The following is a 12,664-nucleotide window of genomic DNA, read 5'->3' as shown; positions in this document are numbered from 1 at the left end:
AAATCACGGGTGGCACCACGGAGAATCGCAAGTTTGCCGTATCCAATCGATAACCTAGTGGTATTGGGTGGTATTTGGTGGTTCTTCTTCTTACTTTATTGTGGAGGAACGGTGTAATCTTGTTGTATTGGTCGGTACGGTAATATTATCCTGATGGGAATCACCTGTTCTTCTGTTTCTTGTCTTTCTTGTCTTTAAACTAGATCTTAATGGGTAGGAAAAGCCTCTCCCGCCCAAAAAAGAAAACCAAAATTTGCTACCTATCTTATAAGGGGCCAGTAATAGAATAACGACAACTTATACTATCCATGGGATGGATGTAAATGTCGATACCCCAAAATAGCCTAGCGTGCCCGTGACCTCGCCGCCGGAACAAAACAACAGAAATCGGAACAACCTTTTTCCGGCGCGCCTGAGGAAGAAAGAGAAAAAAAATAGTATAGCCAAAAAAAATCCCCCACCGAAAAGAAACCAACCCGCCACTAAAATAATAATCCTCAAATTTTCCCCTCCATCTTCCTTTTCTTCTCTCTCTCTTTCCCTTCTTTCTTATCCAGCCCTGTGCCAATCCATCTTCCAATCCCTCCTGTCCTTTTTTTGTCTTGTTTATTTGTAGGGTTTCTTTCTCAATCCATCTTTCAAAATGATTATTTTCAAGGTACGTACTTTTCTCCCCCTCTCGTCCCTCTTACTTGCACTCTATACCCGACATTACCCCACTTTGCAAGATGCCGCCAGATGGCAAGAATCAAAACAGCGCAACCCATTCGATTGTATTATATTGGGACAACGGAATGATGCACATCACCCCTTATTATGATGAGAAACTGTCATCTAACATCCTCTTTCTTTCCTCTATAGGATATCCTGTCCGGTGACGAGGTCCTCTCCGACACCTTCAACCTCAAGGTTGTCGACGGTGTCTTCTACGAGTGCGACTGCAAGAAGTATCTCAAGAAGAAGAACGAGGACTTCGAGCTCGAGGGTGCTAACCCCTCCGCCGAGGGTGGTGACGAGGATGGTGAGGAGGGTGGTGAGGTTATGGTCCACGACATTGAGGACCAGTTCCGTCTTGTCTGGCTCAAGACTGAGGAGGGCATGAAGCCTTCCAAGGATGCCTTCAAGTCTCACCTGAAGAGTACGTTTCCTTTCTTCTTCTCCTCTATGTTGTGCCGGTTGGGACTGGTATAGACTAACGTTGAGTTTGTTTGCAGCCTACATGAAGAAGGTCCTCACCAAGCTCCAGGAGACTGGCGCCTCCGAGGAGACCATCAACGAGTTCAAGAAGGGTGCCCCCGCTGGTGTCAAGAAGATCCTTGCTAACTACGACAACTATGATGTTCTCATGGGCCAGTCCATGGACGGGGATGCTATGTACGTTCTTCACAATTCTTTCCTCTTGGAGAAAAACATGCGAACAAGGCGACTAGAAAAAATTGACCAAAACTAACATCTATACGTAGGCACGTCCTGATTGACTTCCGTGAGGATGGTGTCACCCCCTTCGCTACCCTCTGGAAGCACGGTCTCGAGGAGATGAAGGTCTAAATTACGATTCCATGAAGAATACTCTCACATAAAGGAAAATAAAAACAGAAGGAAGATGGGTATCGCTAGTCTCATTTTTCATATAATATCCTAAGCTCGCTCTATCTCGCATATTCTGGATCCCATTTGATCAGAGTCACGCCTCATGAATCTCATACCTGTTACGCCCTCTTTACTTTCTTCTTTTAATCGAGCCCCGCCCCAGATGCTCTAGACGACCTTGAAAAATACTATTCGCATCACCCACCCCCCGGCAAGATTATATCTCTGTCCATACCGTAGCCTACAAGTATTGGTAGTAAACTACCCGCAAAATATGCGCCCCAACTGGTTCCTCAAGCTATATACGCGACATTACTATACCCAGGTATCATAAGTGGGATGCACATACATCCATACTGCACCCCAAGAAATATGGCTATACATAATATCGTAACCAAGCAACCCCCAACCCCCCACGCTATAACAAAAAAAAAAAAAAACTAGTAAAAGGCGTTCCAATTCGAACTCCGTATATCGCTTATTCCAGACTCGCTCCCATTCACACTAGGCAGTTGACTCGCATTCGTTCTTTCGCCGCTAAGATCTCCAAACTCGAATCCAGTCATTGGATCCAGCTCCATCAGCTCATCTGAAACGGGGAGATGGTGCCCAAAGACAGCATCCCACTGGTCCCAGTCGAAATTCAAGTTCGGATCAACCATGGAAGGAGGCGTTGGAGCGTTCAAGGCTGGTCCAGAGGGAGAGACGACGCCATCTAGGAAACTTGGGGGTGCCGGGGATGTCGTGGTAGATGGTTGTTGGAGCAAGGGCATAGTTGCGGGTGCTGGGGGAGCGGTAGGATTGAGCGGTGTCAGGCCCGGGGTTGGAGAAACGGCGGAGGCGGGCAGGGCAGAGCCTTTGTTTGTGGGAGAAGGAGAAAGGATCTGAGGGGCTGTTGCGGTGTTTAGAGTTGATGAGGCTGCACCGCCGTTGGTTGGTGATAGTTCGTATCGTAGTGGGCTGGATCTGGACCGGGCAGCGGATGTGGGATTCGCAAGCATATGGGAACGAGTCATATTGTAAAACATCTTTGAAAAGTCCATCAGTTGATCCCGGGTGTTTATCGGCTGGGAGCCAACCGGAGAAGTAGCAGCTGAGGCGGTTTCGGGATAGTTGGGGTTCATCGCAGTATACTGATCAGGGACAGTTGCTGCCCCCGCTTGAATCTGCGCCTGCTCAGTCCACAGCCTTTGCGGATCGAGCCCTGCCTTTTGCCATGCTTTCTGGCGCAGTCTACGGATCATGTCCCATGCCTCGCGCCCACCTTCTTTCAAAGGCCGTTGGGTTGTGATGCCATCCTCACCTCCTACAACTCCTCCATCGGGCCCAGTAAGAGAGAAGATTTTGTCTATAAATGCCCGCGACTTCGGAGCCTCCGGGCTATTAGGTCGTTCATAAAGATCGATAAGCATGATCATTGTCGCATGCATCGGTTGGTGGTTTCCGGGCCAGCTCCACTGGAAGGGTTGGAAATCTGGGTCGGTAGCAAGGGAAATGAACTTTTCCATGAATCCATGGCAATGGCGGAGGGCACTTTTTCAGTTAGCTCATAGTTTGGTTACCGCCGAGTACGGGATGGTACCTTTGCCTTGCAGCTGGCCAGATTCTGCTTTTTGCGTTCTTAAGGAAAGGTTGGTATGCAACACAAAATGCCTAACAAGTTTGGTCAGATTGGGGTTAAATGCTACCGGTAGAGGGCTTCCCACCTTATCTATAAATAGAGTGAGAACTATTCGTGCCCATTTGTGAAAAGAGGCCAGCACGGGCGAATGGTACTGCTCTGTACAGGTGTGGGAGGCTTCCCCCGGGAGTGTGGTGGTGTCACTGATCCGAACCTCAGTCGGGGACTGTGAAAATGACCAGGATCTATTGGAAGCCTTGGAAGGAAGGTCGGCTTGCTTGGGCTCTGGAATGCGGGCGACTATCGAATTAAGCTGTATCTGAAGATCAACAAGGATTGATCTTAATTCCTCCATGTCGCGCCGAGTTACTGGTTTGGTCCCCAGCTGAATCTTCATTATTCGACGAACAGCACCTAAGAAAATTTAGCCCCTGGCGATTTTTCCTTGTCAGTTGACGGGACTTACGGGCCATAACATATTTGCCTCTGGCGCTTAGATAGTAGACATTGACCGTGGACGGTCCACCACAAACGGCCGGGTCATCAGGAGTATCCCTAGGTCTCAACCCGGCACGAACCATCCTCTCGTACTGCTCAGCCTCGGGGAGTCCAATAAGAGTATCTTTGACTTCACTTGTTTCACGAACATCCCAGAAATTCTCGTCACTTACTAATGGAGGCAATCCACTAGACATTGAAACAACGCCGTCCATATGTACAATGTGCCACCACATTCGTCGTCGACACTCTGCCTCCGACGGGCCAATTCCAAAATTGGCGGGATCCCGATGAAGACCCATTGTTTGTGCTACTCGCATGGCAAGACTCACAAATAAGCTGCTTGTAAGTGGCTCTTCCTCCTTTGAAAGTATTGTTTGTACAAGTAAATATGCGGCCAATCCTTGCAATGATGGGCTGCGAGGAAAAGAAATCTTGGTCAACCAGCGGGTAACCTGGTCGTTGTATGTCTTTGAAAGCGCAGCTCTCGTAGAGACATTGAATTCTGCCTTAATCGCCCGAATTGATATCGTGACAGATCCACCATACCAGATAGCGTAGAGCAGAGGGATAAAAGATGGGTCCGGGCACGACTCCCCTGAGTAACTTCTAGAGTCGTACCAATGCCAAAAGGCGTTGTATTGCTTTAGTATCGTGGGGGGATGTACCACGGGACAGATAGCTTGGATTCCGGACATAAACCCTTTATAAAGGACGTGACTTTGTCTTTTCGTAGGCATGAAGTCGAGCATCTCGGGTTCAACTATTTGGTCCTTCACCAGTGGCGATTCGCTCGATGGGAACAAAACAGATCTCTGAAATGCGTCCCCGCTTGAGAGCCCTTGCTCAACCACTGCGCTGGTATCATTCATAGAAGGCACCCAGTTACGGGTCGGCGCATTTCCCATAGGTTCATCCGCGTAGCTCTCATTAAGCCCAGATTTTTCATGTGAATGATTCTGGTCCCGAAGTAGTTGATTTAATTCATTGATCTATCTTTCATTAGCATTTGTGATCCTTTCGAGGTTCTCTCGGTCCTTACCTCGTGCGATATATAGGCCCAAAATGTGGTCCCCACGTATCTAGATCATGATCAGTTTGGATGGGCATATGGAGCTTAACAGACAAACAAACCGGGATCTCCCGCCGTCCTCCAGGCTAAGATGGCCCAAATTCAAGGACCCCACCGGGTCTACCAGATCAGTAGCATGACCAGACGGTATGGGAAATTCATCGCCGCTCAAATCACCCGTGCGGCGCAGACTGTCAGGCGTAGAACGACCGTTTAGAACAGCACGGGGATCTAACTTTGAGGGCTCCTGGATGGTCGGATTCGGCGCCAGCATCTGTCTCTCGCCCAGATCCAGCGGCCGGGATGCCTTACTGAGTCGCTCAATCATCGAAGTGAGCTTATCCAGTCGCGATTCGATAGAAGTCTGTTCAGACGTGTCGGCCTGCTTCAGAAAGCCATACATCGATTGCAAGCTATCAATATCTTCTTCCAGTGGTCGTGACGCCTCCCTCCTCCGCTTCACCCCGTGTCCATCCTTGTCTCGGCTACTCCGCGACGGACTCTCCTTGTGTGACGCCGCATCGTAAAGACACTCTGTTCCGTTTTTCGCACAGTTCCCACAAGTTGGATGAATCTTGTCGCATTTCACCTTCCGCCTGCGACACGTATGGCAACTGTAACTGGCTCGATTTCGGGTAATCTGGCGCCCTACAACCTTTTTATTCACGGACCGGGCGACCCCGGACGGCGGAGAGGTAGAGACGGTAGGAGAATCGGAATTAAAGCGCAGTGATGTATTTAGGGGTCGATCAGAAAGCCCACAGGCAGGCTGGTTGCTGGTCGGGCTGGAGTTCATAATTCGCACTCCAATTCACACTCCGCATCGATAAGTGGACGTATTTGAGACCCCTCATGTGGAATGGTGGGAATAGAGCAGGCAAATCCGTACAGTATCAGAGCGAAACCGCATCAGCAATCGAAACATCTAGGCCTTGAAACCAGGGCGGCGCAGGAAGAGGGGGATTTCGTGGGAGCCCGCATTAACAGCCAGCGACCTTGCCTCGGCCAATCACATCAGCGAAATAGCAGACAGAGCAGTGTGTATGTGTATGTGTTCCAGATGCCACAATTTATGGCGGAAGTCCCAATAATCTGACCTGATTATACTCTTGAGATTATATACCTATTCTCTAGGGAGCCAAACTTGTTCCAGTATTTCTGTTCTAACAGAGACCTGGTCGTTCGTCTGAATAACGATGAACCGCTTGGATTCAATCCAGCCTTGGAGCAAGAGAATAGCACACTCATATACCCTCTATTTATGGGGGAAACAATAATACTAAGAACAAAAACGCCTTTCGCCAGTGCCAATGCAATCCAGAGCATATATACTACCGCATGAATCCATGGAAATGGTAGAAGTACATAATATTTCAGCTCACGCCTTCCCCTTCTTCTTATCCTTCTTCTTCTTCTTTTCATTGCCTCCGGATGGCTCTCCCATCATGCCCGCCATGTTAGGCATTCCTGGTATTTGGGGCATACCGGGCATTCCTTGCATGCTCTGCATTTCAGCCATAGCATCCTTCAACGGGTTATCGCTGACCCCACCACCACTGTATGCGGGGGAGTGGATGGGCAAGATCTTTCCAATTTTCCAGCCACGAGGGGGGGGAGGGGCGTCGGGAAGCTTTTCGGGCATTGGGAGTCCTCGAATGCGCAGGCGGTAGGGCGACTGGTCGGTAGTCGGATGAGCTTTGAGATACTGCGCAACGAGGATATATAGGTGGTGCTCTGTGAACAATTAGCCATGGCTCTAAGAAATGGAAGATCCGCACTCCAGTAACGGGCAGTAAACCCCCCATTTAACAGGTGAATCAACATACTGTTCTTAATCTGCGAATTGAGCGGTTGTCCATCCTCGTTCTTCAATTGCACACGCACTCGCCCCGGGTTCGCCCAGTCCTTGGGGTGTAGCTTCTCTGGCTCAAAGCCCACATGTAACCCGAGCATCTGCACGGCATCGACAATATCCCGGGCCAGCGGATTTTCGACCGCGAGCTCAGATCCCACTTTGCGGCCCTCTGCGCGAGTCCTCGATTTATCGAAGTACACCGGATACAAACACTGGTAATGTTTCGGGATTTCGCGCTGAGGCTCCGGGACTGGAGCCTGTCTCATAGGTATCGACGAAGAGGTCGAGGGAATAGAGGCGGGAGAAATAATGGGATCATTGGAGCTCCTGACGACCAAAGAAGGGGCGACTTCTTCAGGGTCCGAGTCGGACAGTTCTTCGACTTGCGCGTGGTGGGACATCGTTTTTCCCAAGCAAAAGGCAGGGAAGGGTTGAATTAGAGTCAAGGTCGAATTTATCGGGGGGAGATTTGCTTTTGTTGGTCTAGAAACCGACGAGTTGAGCAAGACTTGGGACTTCAGCAAGTCTGTTGTGCTGGCCTTGTGTTCGTTCTGTGCGGGATGGGGTTTTAGTGGCCGGCGGCGGTGCCAGAGCGGAGAGCATCAGTTACTTCACCTCCCGAACTTCATCCCATACTCATCCTCTATCTACCGTGAATTCCATCCTCTGTCAACAAAGTAATCCACCGAATCTGATCTTCTTTTTGTTGCTTCTTGGCCACCTCTGAGCTCACCTTGCTAAGATATTCATAATGGACTATAAAGCGCGCCCAGCATCAATTGAATTGCCGTTTTCTATGAGTTGAAGCAAATCTTCCATATCAACCCCTCGGAGGCTTTAGCTGATTTCTCTGGCTCCCAAGATGTGATTACAGCAAGGACCAGAATTATGTAACAATTCATTTAGCAAATGAGCCCAATACTGTTGCCTTGAATACCAGTGGTGTTGTCACACTCACGCAGCATGGACACAATACGCTACATCGCATTTTGCGGAAATATCTTGTCAGGAGCATCTTAGCCGGAAGCATTCATTTTTGCCAATATATTACTCTTGGAGATTTATGATCGGCCCAGGATATAGGCACATGGGATAAGACGAGGGGCGACCCGTAAGCATCGCTCAGTTACAGGACGAAGTCGGTGTCAATCCGTGGTCTGTGTTATTTCCCGTGCCAGACGATCAATTCCTTGCCGTAACTATATCGGGGCATATTAGCAAGCACTAGGATATTTCTACGGGAAAGAGCCTCTAGGGAGACGAGCCTTCGACAATATCCCATCCAATACGACAAATACTACCGAATCCCGGCACCGCTTCACTGCTAACCGCTCAGAAGTCAGGATACGGCTCTTCTCGGCGAGATTATATGCTTGCCTCGCCTCAGGAATCTCGACAAATATCACTCAGAGGGAGTGATTCATTTTTAACGCAAGATTTCTTTATTCCCGCGGAGGATATCCCGTACCCCCACGTTGACAAATTCCCGTGGTCGTTTCTGGCAAGCGTCGATAATGATCTGCCACCTGAGTTGCTCATCCATCCAACAACTTATGAGTCACATCTGATGGTGTCCAGTCAGCCTTGGGTCGAGATTTAAACCTCGTCCCGTATCCTTAACGATCCATGTGGCTCGAGACGTCCAACCTCGAGTTGCAACTAATCAGGTCTAGGCATCTCAACGCAGGCTATGCCAGCAACCTCGCTATTGCAAAGATCACATCAGGAAATCTAAGTCTTGAGTCATTTCCCACACAACCCTGTTAGTTAGTTATTACCACCCAAACCAAACACGCCACTCAATCCCATCCTCCCCTCTATCGTACCACGTAACTCTTCCCTTCCAGCTAGCTAGCTATCAACCAACCGATGACTCAACTCTCCACTCAACCAAACCAACTTATAGTTAGTTAGTTAGTTAGAAACTAATATACCGAGTTAACCCATCAATCACATGATCGCAAAAGCGAGACCAACCTCGACGTCAAAAACGAAACCCAAATACCAAGTAATGACATGACATGACATGACATGACATGACACTCCCTCCATACCTCCTAGGCAAGTTTCCAAGCAGCAGCAGCAGTAGTAGTAGTAGTAGCGGCGGTAGTTTTAGCCCTATCTCTCCAAAGCTAAACTCGAAGCTTCTCGCATCGGTTGGCGCAGACGTCAACGTCATTGGAATAAGAGCTAGGCCAGAACTCTTCGATATTATTCGATCCGTACTCAGTACCTGGGTCTAGCCTCTAGGTGCGCTTCGCGAAGATCACTCACTCACTCACCTCACTCTCTCAATGTACATATACATACCTAGGTAGGTAGGTAGGTAGGTAGTTAAGGAGTCAGGGGGTTCTCGAGGCTCTTATTAGGATAAAGGACGAGGTACGAGTTATGAGACGAGAAAAATAAAAACATCTTTGTTGTGTTCGTAGTTAATACCATGTGGAAAGATAAGTAGATGGTAGAACATTCAAGCAACGACAGGTTGCAGAGAGTCGTGGAGACATACAGGCGGAGAGGGGAGGAGAGAGAGAGAGAGAGAGAGAGAGAGAGAGAACATAAGGAGATTCGGTAGAACAACGCCTGGGTATATTTCAGGGAATAGAAAAAGAGAGATAAACCATAAAAACACCACCCTGGTCTGTATCGTCGACCTCGAGAAAAACGCCATATTCTTCAGAGCTACCCTGTTGTGAATCCACGCGTTCTGAGATGCAGACCAATCTGTAGAAATCCTCCCATTAATGTTGTATACCTCAAGGTCCGTGCTTTGAATGTGGAAGAGAAGAGGGGGAAAAAAAACGCCTCTGGAATGCAAACGCGACAAGGATAAAAAAAAATAAATAAAGAGAAAAATAAGACGGGAAGACCGTGACAGGAGACACTCAAAGCATTAAGAGAGGGGGGGAGGAAAAAGGGAAATGATTCTTGCTAGGTACTGAAGTTGGCTATTATCCCTGGGTGGCTGCGGTTTGCGGGATCACTTGCTGCAGCCCCGCGACAACGCGCTCAAGCTCTTCTAGCCGGCGATCCTTCTCTTGGACTTCGCGGCGCAGTCTCTTCAGTTCGCTGCGCAGGTCGACACCATTCTCGCCATCCTCCGGGAATATGATGGAAGGGTCGTCATCAATCGAGTCGTGCTTTCGCTTCATGGTGGTCGAAGCATTCTGCAGCACGGCAGTGCCATCCAAATCAGGCGATGGCACAATGGCGAGTTCTGGCGCATGCCCGTTCTCAGTATGCATGTGGCGACGGCGAAGATGCTCTTTTAAGTTTTCTTGACGCGTAAATCCGTTTCCTGTGCTGCGGTTGCAGTCAGGATATGGACACATCAGAGGTTTCTTGGCGTTGATGTTCTTCTTATGCACCTCGCGCTGGTGCCGCAGGAGACCGCCAGAGTATGTGAACCCTTGGATTTTGTCGCATCCAGGTTCTTGACACTTGTAAGGGCGGTCATGTTTGTCCATGTGCTTGCTGTGGTTAAAAAAAAACAAAAAAAAAAAACAACAACATTGTGGTTAGCGCCCATTGTTATTCTCCCAAATTCAACTCTCAACACGCAATGTAAAAAGAAAGCCAAAAGACGTGTGAATACTTACTTCCATTCGCAGGGACGTCGAAAGGTCGGAGGGCTCGCTTGACACTCTGCATGGTCACAATAAATCTGACCGACAGCGTTCTTGGGCGGATCGCGCGCTCGCCTCACCGACAGTCGCGGACGAGCCCCTTCCATGAAATTGGGAGACAGTTGATCGGCCATCTTCGGAATGGGAGATAGAGTATCCTGAGCAGTGATGAGAACAGATGTAGGACCTCCAGGACCTTCGCTTCTTGGACTAGGGTAATCAGAGCCGTCACCCATATCGTAGTTACTAGTAGAACCCCGCCGGCGAGACTGTACTCCAGACTTAAAAGCGCGGGAGGATCCAAGAGAGAAGGGGAGGAAGAAGAGAAGATAATGGCAGAGCGAGGAATCTTCAGAAATCGAATAGGCGACAAATCAAGGTCAGAAGAATCGTGGGACGAGTGTTGTTGATATAGAGCGGCGATGGACAAAAAGGTAGGGCCTGAGGAATCAGGATAGATGAAGGTGTTGCCGAATTTTCCAGGTGACAAGGCACCCAGTGCGACGACTGACTAAGCAAGATGGAACGCCACCGGAAATAAGAAGAATAAGCAGAATAAGAGAATAGCGGTTAATTTAATAAGTACTCCGTACGTAACAACAACAATAGACAAGGCCTCGTCAATGATGGGACTGCTGCTGCGGATGATGTTTCATCTTAGGCTCCAAAAAAGTGACTCATGTATCCGAGTTATAACGAGGAAGTAAGTGACTGGTAAGGTAGAGATCAGGCAACCAACAATATGAAGGGATTTTATGCTGATGACTACTAGCTAGTATTTTATCCCAAATTATCCCTCCCACGTTCGAAAGAAAACCACCACCACACAACGGCTATTCGACCAGCCAATCACAGTTCTACAGCCACACAGCCTTCGCAACAGCGTGGATGACATCGACGAACTCAAGTTAGTAACTTCCTCCCTCAGGTGTGGTGGATGATTAACGACACTCAAGACTCGTGGACCCTGCCACAGAGTACAGACAGAGCAGGAGTACCCAAACTACCGCTTGCGGAGATATCCTCCAGATTCTTTGAGCGATTCTTGCCCAATCTATTCCTGCCAGAGGGGCACTCGCATAAAGAAGGCGCTTCTCAACGATTCAAAAAGAAACAAGGCAATGTGTACCATACGATCAAGACCAGCTGAAAGACTCTCGAGAGGGCCGCAAATTAACCACCATCCCCAAGAATCATACTGTGATTGTTTTTGTTTTTTTTGTGTTCCCATACATAGAACAACCCGAGTCAAACTAGCGACAAAATAGGGAATCGAGATGCGAGGCGCCATCAAGATGCAGATCCCTTGCGATGCTCTTCACCTACTGGGCCTTTTGCCTAATCACACAGCCTTGCAAATTTTGAAGTATCGATGATTATCGGACAGTATAAATCCAATAAGCTTTCTCTGCCTTGTTTTTTTTTTTTTTTTTTTTTTTTTTTGGTTTTCTCCCCGAAGAGCCAACGCCAGCAAAACTAGGATGAAACCTAGGGGCGGTTGTGAATGGACACGAAGGAAAACAAGTCGTATTCGGCTCTCGCTAAATGTAGAACTTGACAGGCTGCGGTGGAATACCAAGCAGGCATCTTTATTTCTTCATAGTACTCCGTATCGTAGATCAAAATATAAGTTCTATAAATGAAAAGCAGCCACGGGCTAACTCCAGCTATAAGTAACTATGTATATCGTATTTTCGGACCGATCGGATTACATGGGATGCAGGCACGCAGCGATTAAGCTGTCTTGCTGAAGAGTGATGTGGCTGTGTTATCGCCTCGGCCGTCGCTGCTCTCTTAAGCTGCAGGAGAAGGCTGAAGCTAAGTAACAACCACCCATACCTCCACGCATACGCTAAAGCACATTAAATCAAGATCTAGCGTCTAGCTACACGCTGTGGTCTCTAGTGTCGATCGCCACGCATTTCCTATTCTTGTTTCAGGCGCCACACAGATTCATGGGTGCCTGATTGATTTGCAGAGGGTGTATAGACAGACTATAGAGTACCTTCGACCGGTCACGGAGAAACTTCTAGGGCTTATTTATCTTTTGAAAGGAAGGGGAAGGGGGCTTAACACAAGTCTGACGGATGATGCAATCAGACATCCAGATTATAGAGAGTGACGGTAGTTGGTTTATGTACTAAAAACTAGATAGGATTCTTCACTTGACTTGGTAATCGGCTTTGCTGGATGAAACCATATTCGAGTCCCAGGTCTCATGCCAAAGGCGAAAGCAGATCTCCAGAACTCATCTTGAGTTGTTAGTCAATCTTGAAGGTGCTGCATGCCATCACAACGCCACCAAGCAAGTCGAAGAATCTGAGAGAACTCTTGAGAAACATAAAAAGCAGCAAATATCAAAATGTTGGATTTCAGCACATCTTGGCGATGGCTGTGTTTTC

At 48.4% G+C, this 12,664-nt stretch overlaps 4 protein-coding genes across 4 annotated transcripts; 1 reads left to right on the top strand and 3 right to left on the bottom strand.

The window, feature by feature from the left end:
* Positions 1-539: 539 nt before the first annotated feature.
* Positions 540-1,875, top strand: P175DRAFT_0499711 (translationally-controlled tumor protein). Its single transcript, XM_040896795.1, has 4 exons — positions 540-658; positions 862-1,138; positions 1,215-1,374; positions 1,464-1,875. Exons 1-4 carry the CDS (start codon positions 644-646, stop codon positions 1,546-1,548), a joined length of 537 nt encoding a protein of 178 aa, XP_040754547.1. The 5' UTR covers positions 540-643; the 3' UTR covers positions 1,549-1,875.
* Positions 1,610-5,868, bottom strand: P175DRAFT_0160363 (putative C6 transcription factor). The gene is made up of 6 exons (XM_040892477.1): positions 4,844-5,868; positions 4,752-4,791; positions 3,678-4,701; positions 3,297-3,625; positions 3,173-3,243; positions 1,610-3,123 (listed from the first exon to the last, which is right to left on the bottom strand). The coding sequence occupies exons 1-6, from the start codon at positions 5,575-5,577 to the stop codon at positions 2,031-2,033; spliced, it is 3,291 nt and encodes a 1,096-aa protein (XP_040754546.1). The 5' UTR covers positions 5,578-5,868; the 3' UTR covers positions 1,610-2,030.
* Positions 5,869-6,159: 291 nt separating this feature from the next.
* On the bottom strand, positions 6,160-7,037 carry P175DRAFT_0491547 (RNA-binding signal recognition particle subunit SEC65; the record flags this gene model as incomplete). Its single annotated transcript, XM_040895846.1, has 2 exons — positions 6,160-6,515; positions 6,608-7,037. 2 exons carry the CDS (start codon positions 7,035-7,037, stop codon positions 6,160-6,162), a joined length of 786 nt encoding a protein of 261 aa, XP_040754545.1.
* A 2,550-nt stretch (positions 7,038-9,587) lies between these two features.
* On the bottom strand, positions 9,588-10,498 carry P175DRAFT_0530253 (putative C2H2 transcription factor; the record flags this gene model as incomplete). Its single annotated transcript, XM_040899770.1, has 2 exons — positions 9,588-10,110; positions 10,236-10,498. The coding sequence occupies 2 exons, from the start codon at positions 10,496-10,498 to the stop codon at positions 9,588-9,590; spliced, it is 786 nt and encodes a 261-aa protein (XP_040754544.1).
* Positions 10,499-12,664: the final 2,166 nt, after the last annotated feature.

Source organism: Aspergillus ochraceoroseus (genome assembly GCF_002846915.1).
Source record: "Aspergillus ochraceoroseus IBT 24754 chromosome Unknown P175scaffold_2, whole genome shotgun sequence".
NCBI classification, from domain to species: Eukaryota; Fungi; Ascomycota; class Eurotiomycetes; order Eurotiales; family Aspergillaceae; genus Aspergillus; species Aspergillus ochraceoroseus.
The sequence above is the reverse complement of the archived record's forward strand: the minus strand, read 5'-3'. Positions and strand labels throughout refer to the sequence as shown.

Excerpts from the sequence above, each read along its gene's own strand:
- P175DRAFT_0499711 (XM_040896795.1), top strand. Across the intron at positions 1,139-1,214 it reads CTTCAAGTCTCACCTGAAGA|CCTACATGAAGAAGGTCCTC; the intron begins GTACGTTTCCTT and ends GTTTGTTTGCAG. Across the intron at positions 1,375-1,463 it reads TCCATGGACGGGGATGCTAT|GCACGTCCTGATTGACTTCC; the intron begins GTACGTTCTTCA and ends ATCTATACGTAG.
- P175DRAFT_0160363 (XM_040892477.1), bottom strand. The coding sequence starts at position 5,577 with ATGAACTCCAGCCCGACCAGCAACCAGCCTGCCTGTGGGCTTTCTGAT. Across the intron at positions 3,244-3,296 it reads TCACTCTATTTATAGATAAG|GCATTTTGTGTTGCATACCA; the intron begins GTGGGAAGCCCT and ends CAAACTTGTTAG. Across the intron at positions 3,124-3,172 it reads TGGCCAGCTGCAAGGCAAAG|TGCCCTCCGCCATTGCCATG; the intron begins GTACCATCCCGT and ends TAACTGAAAAAG.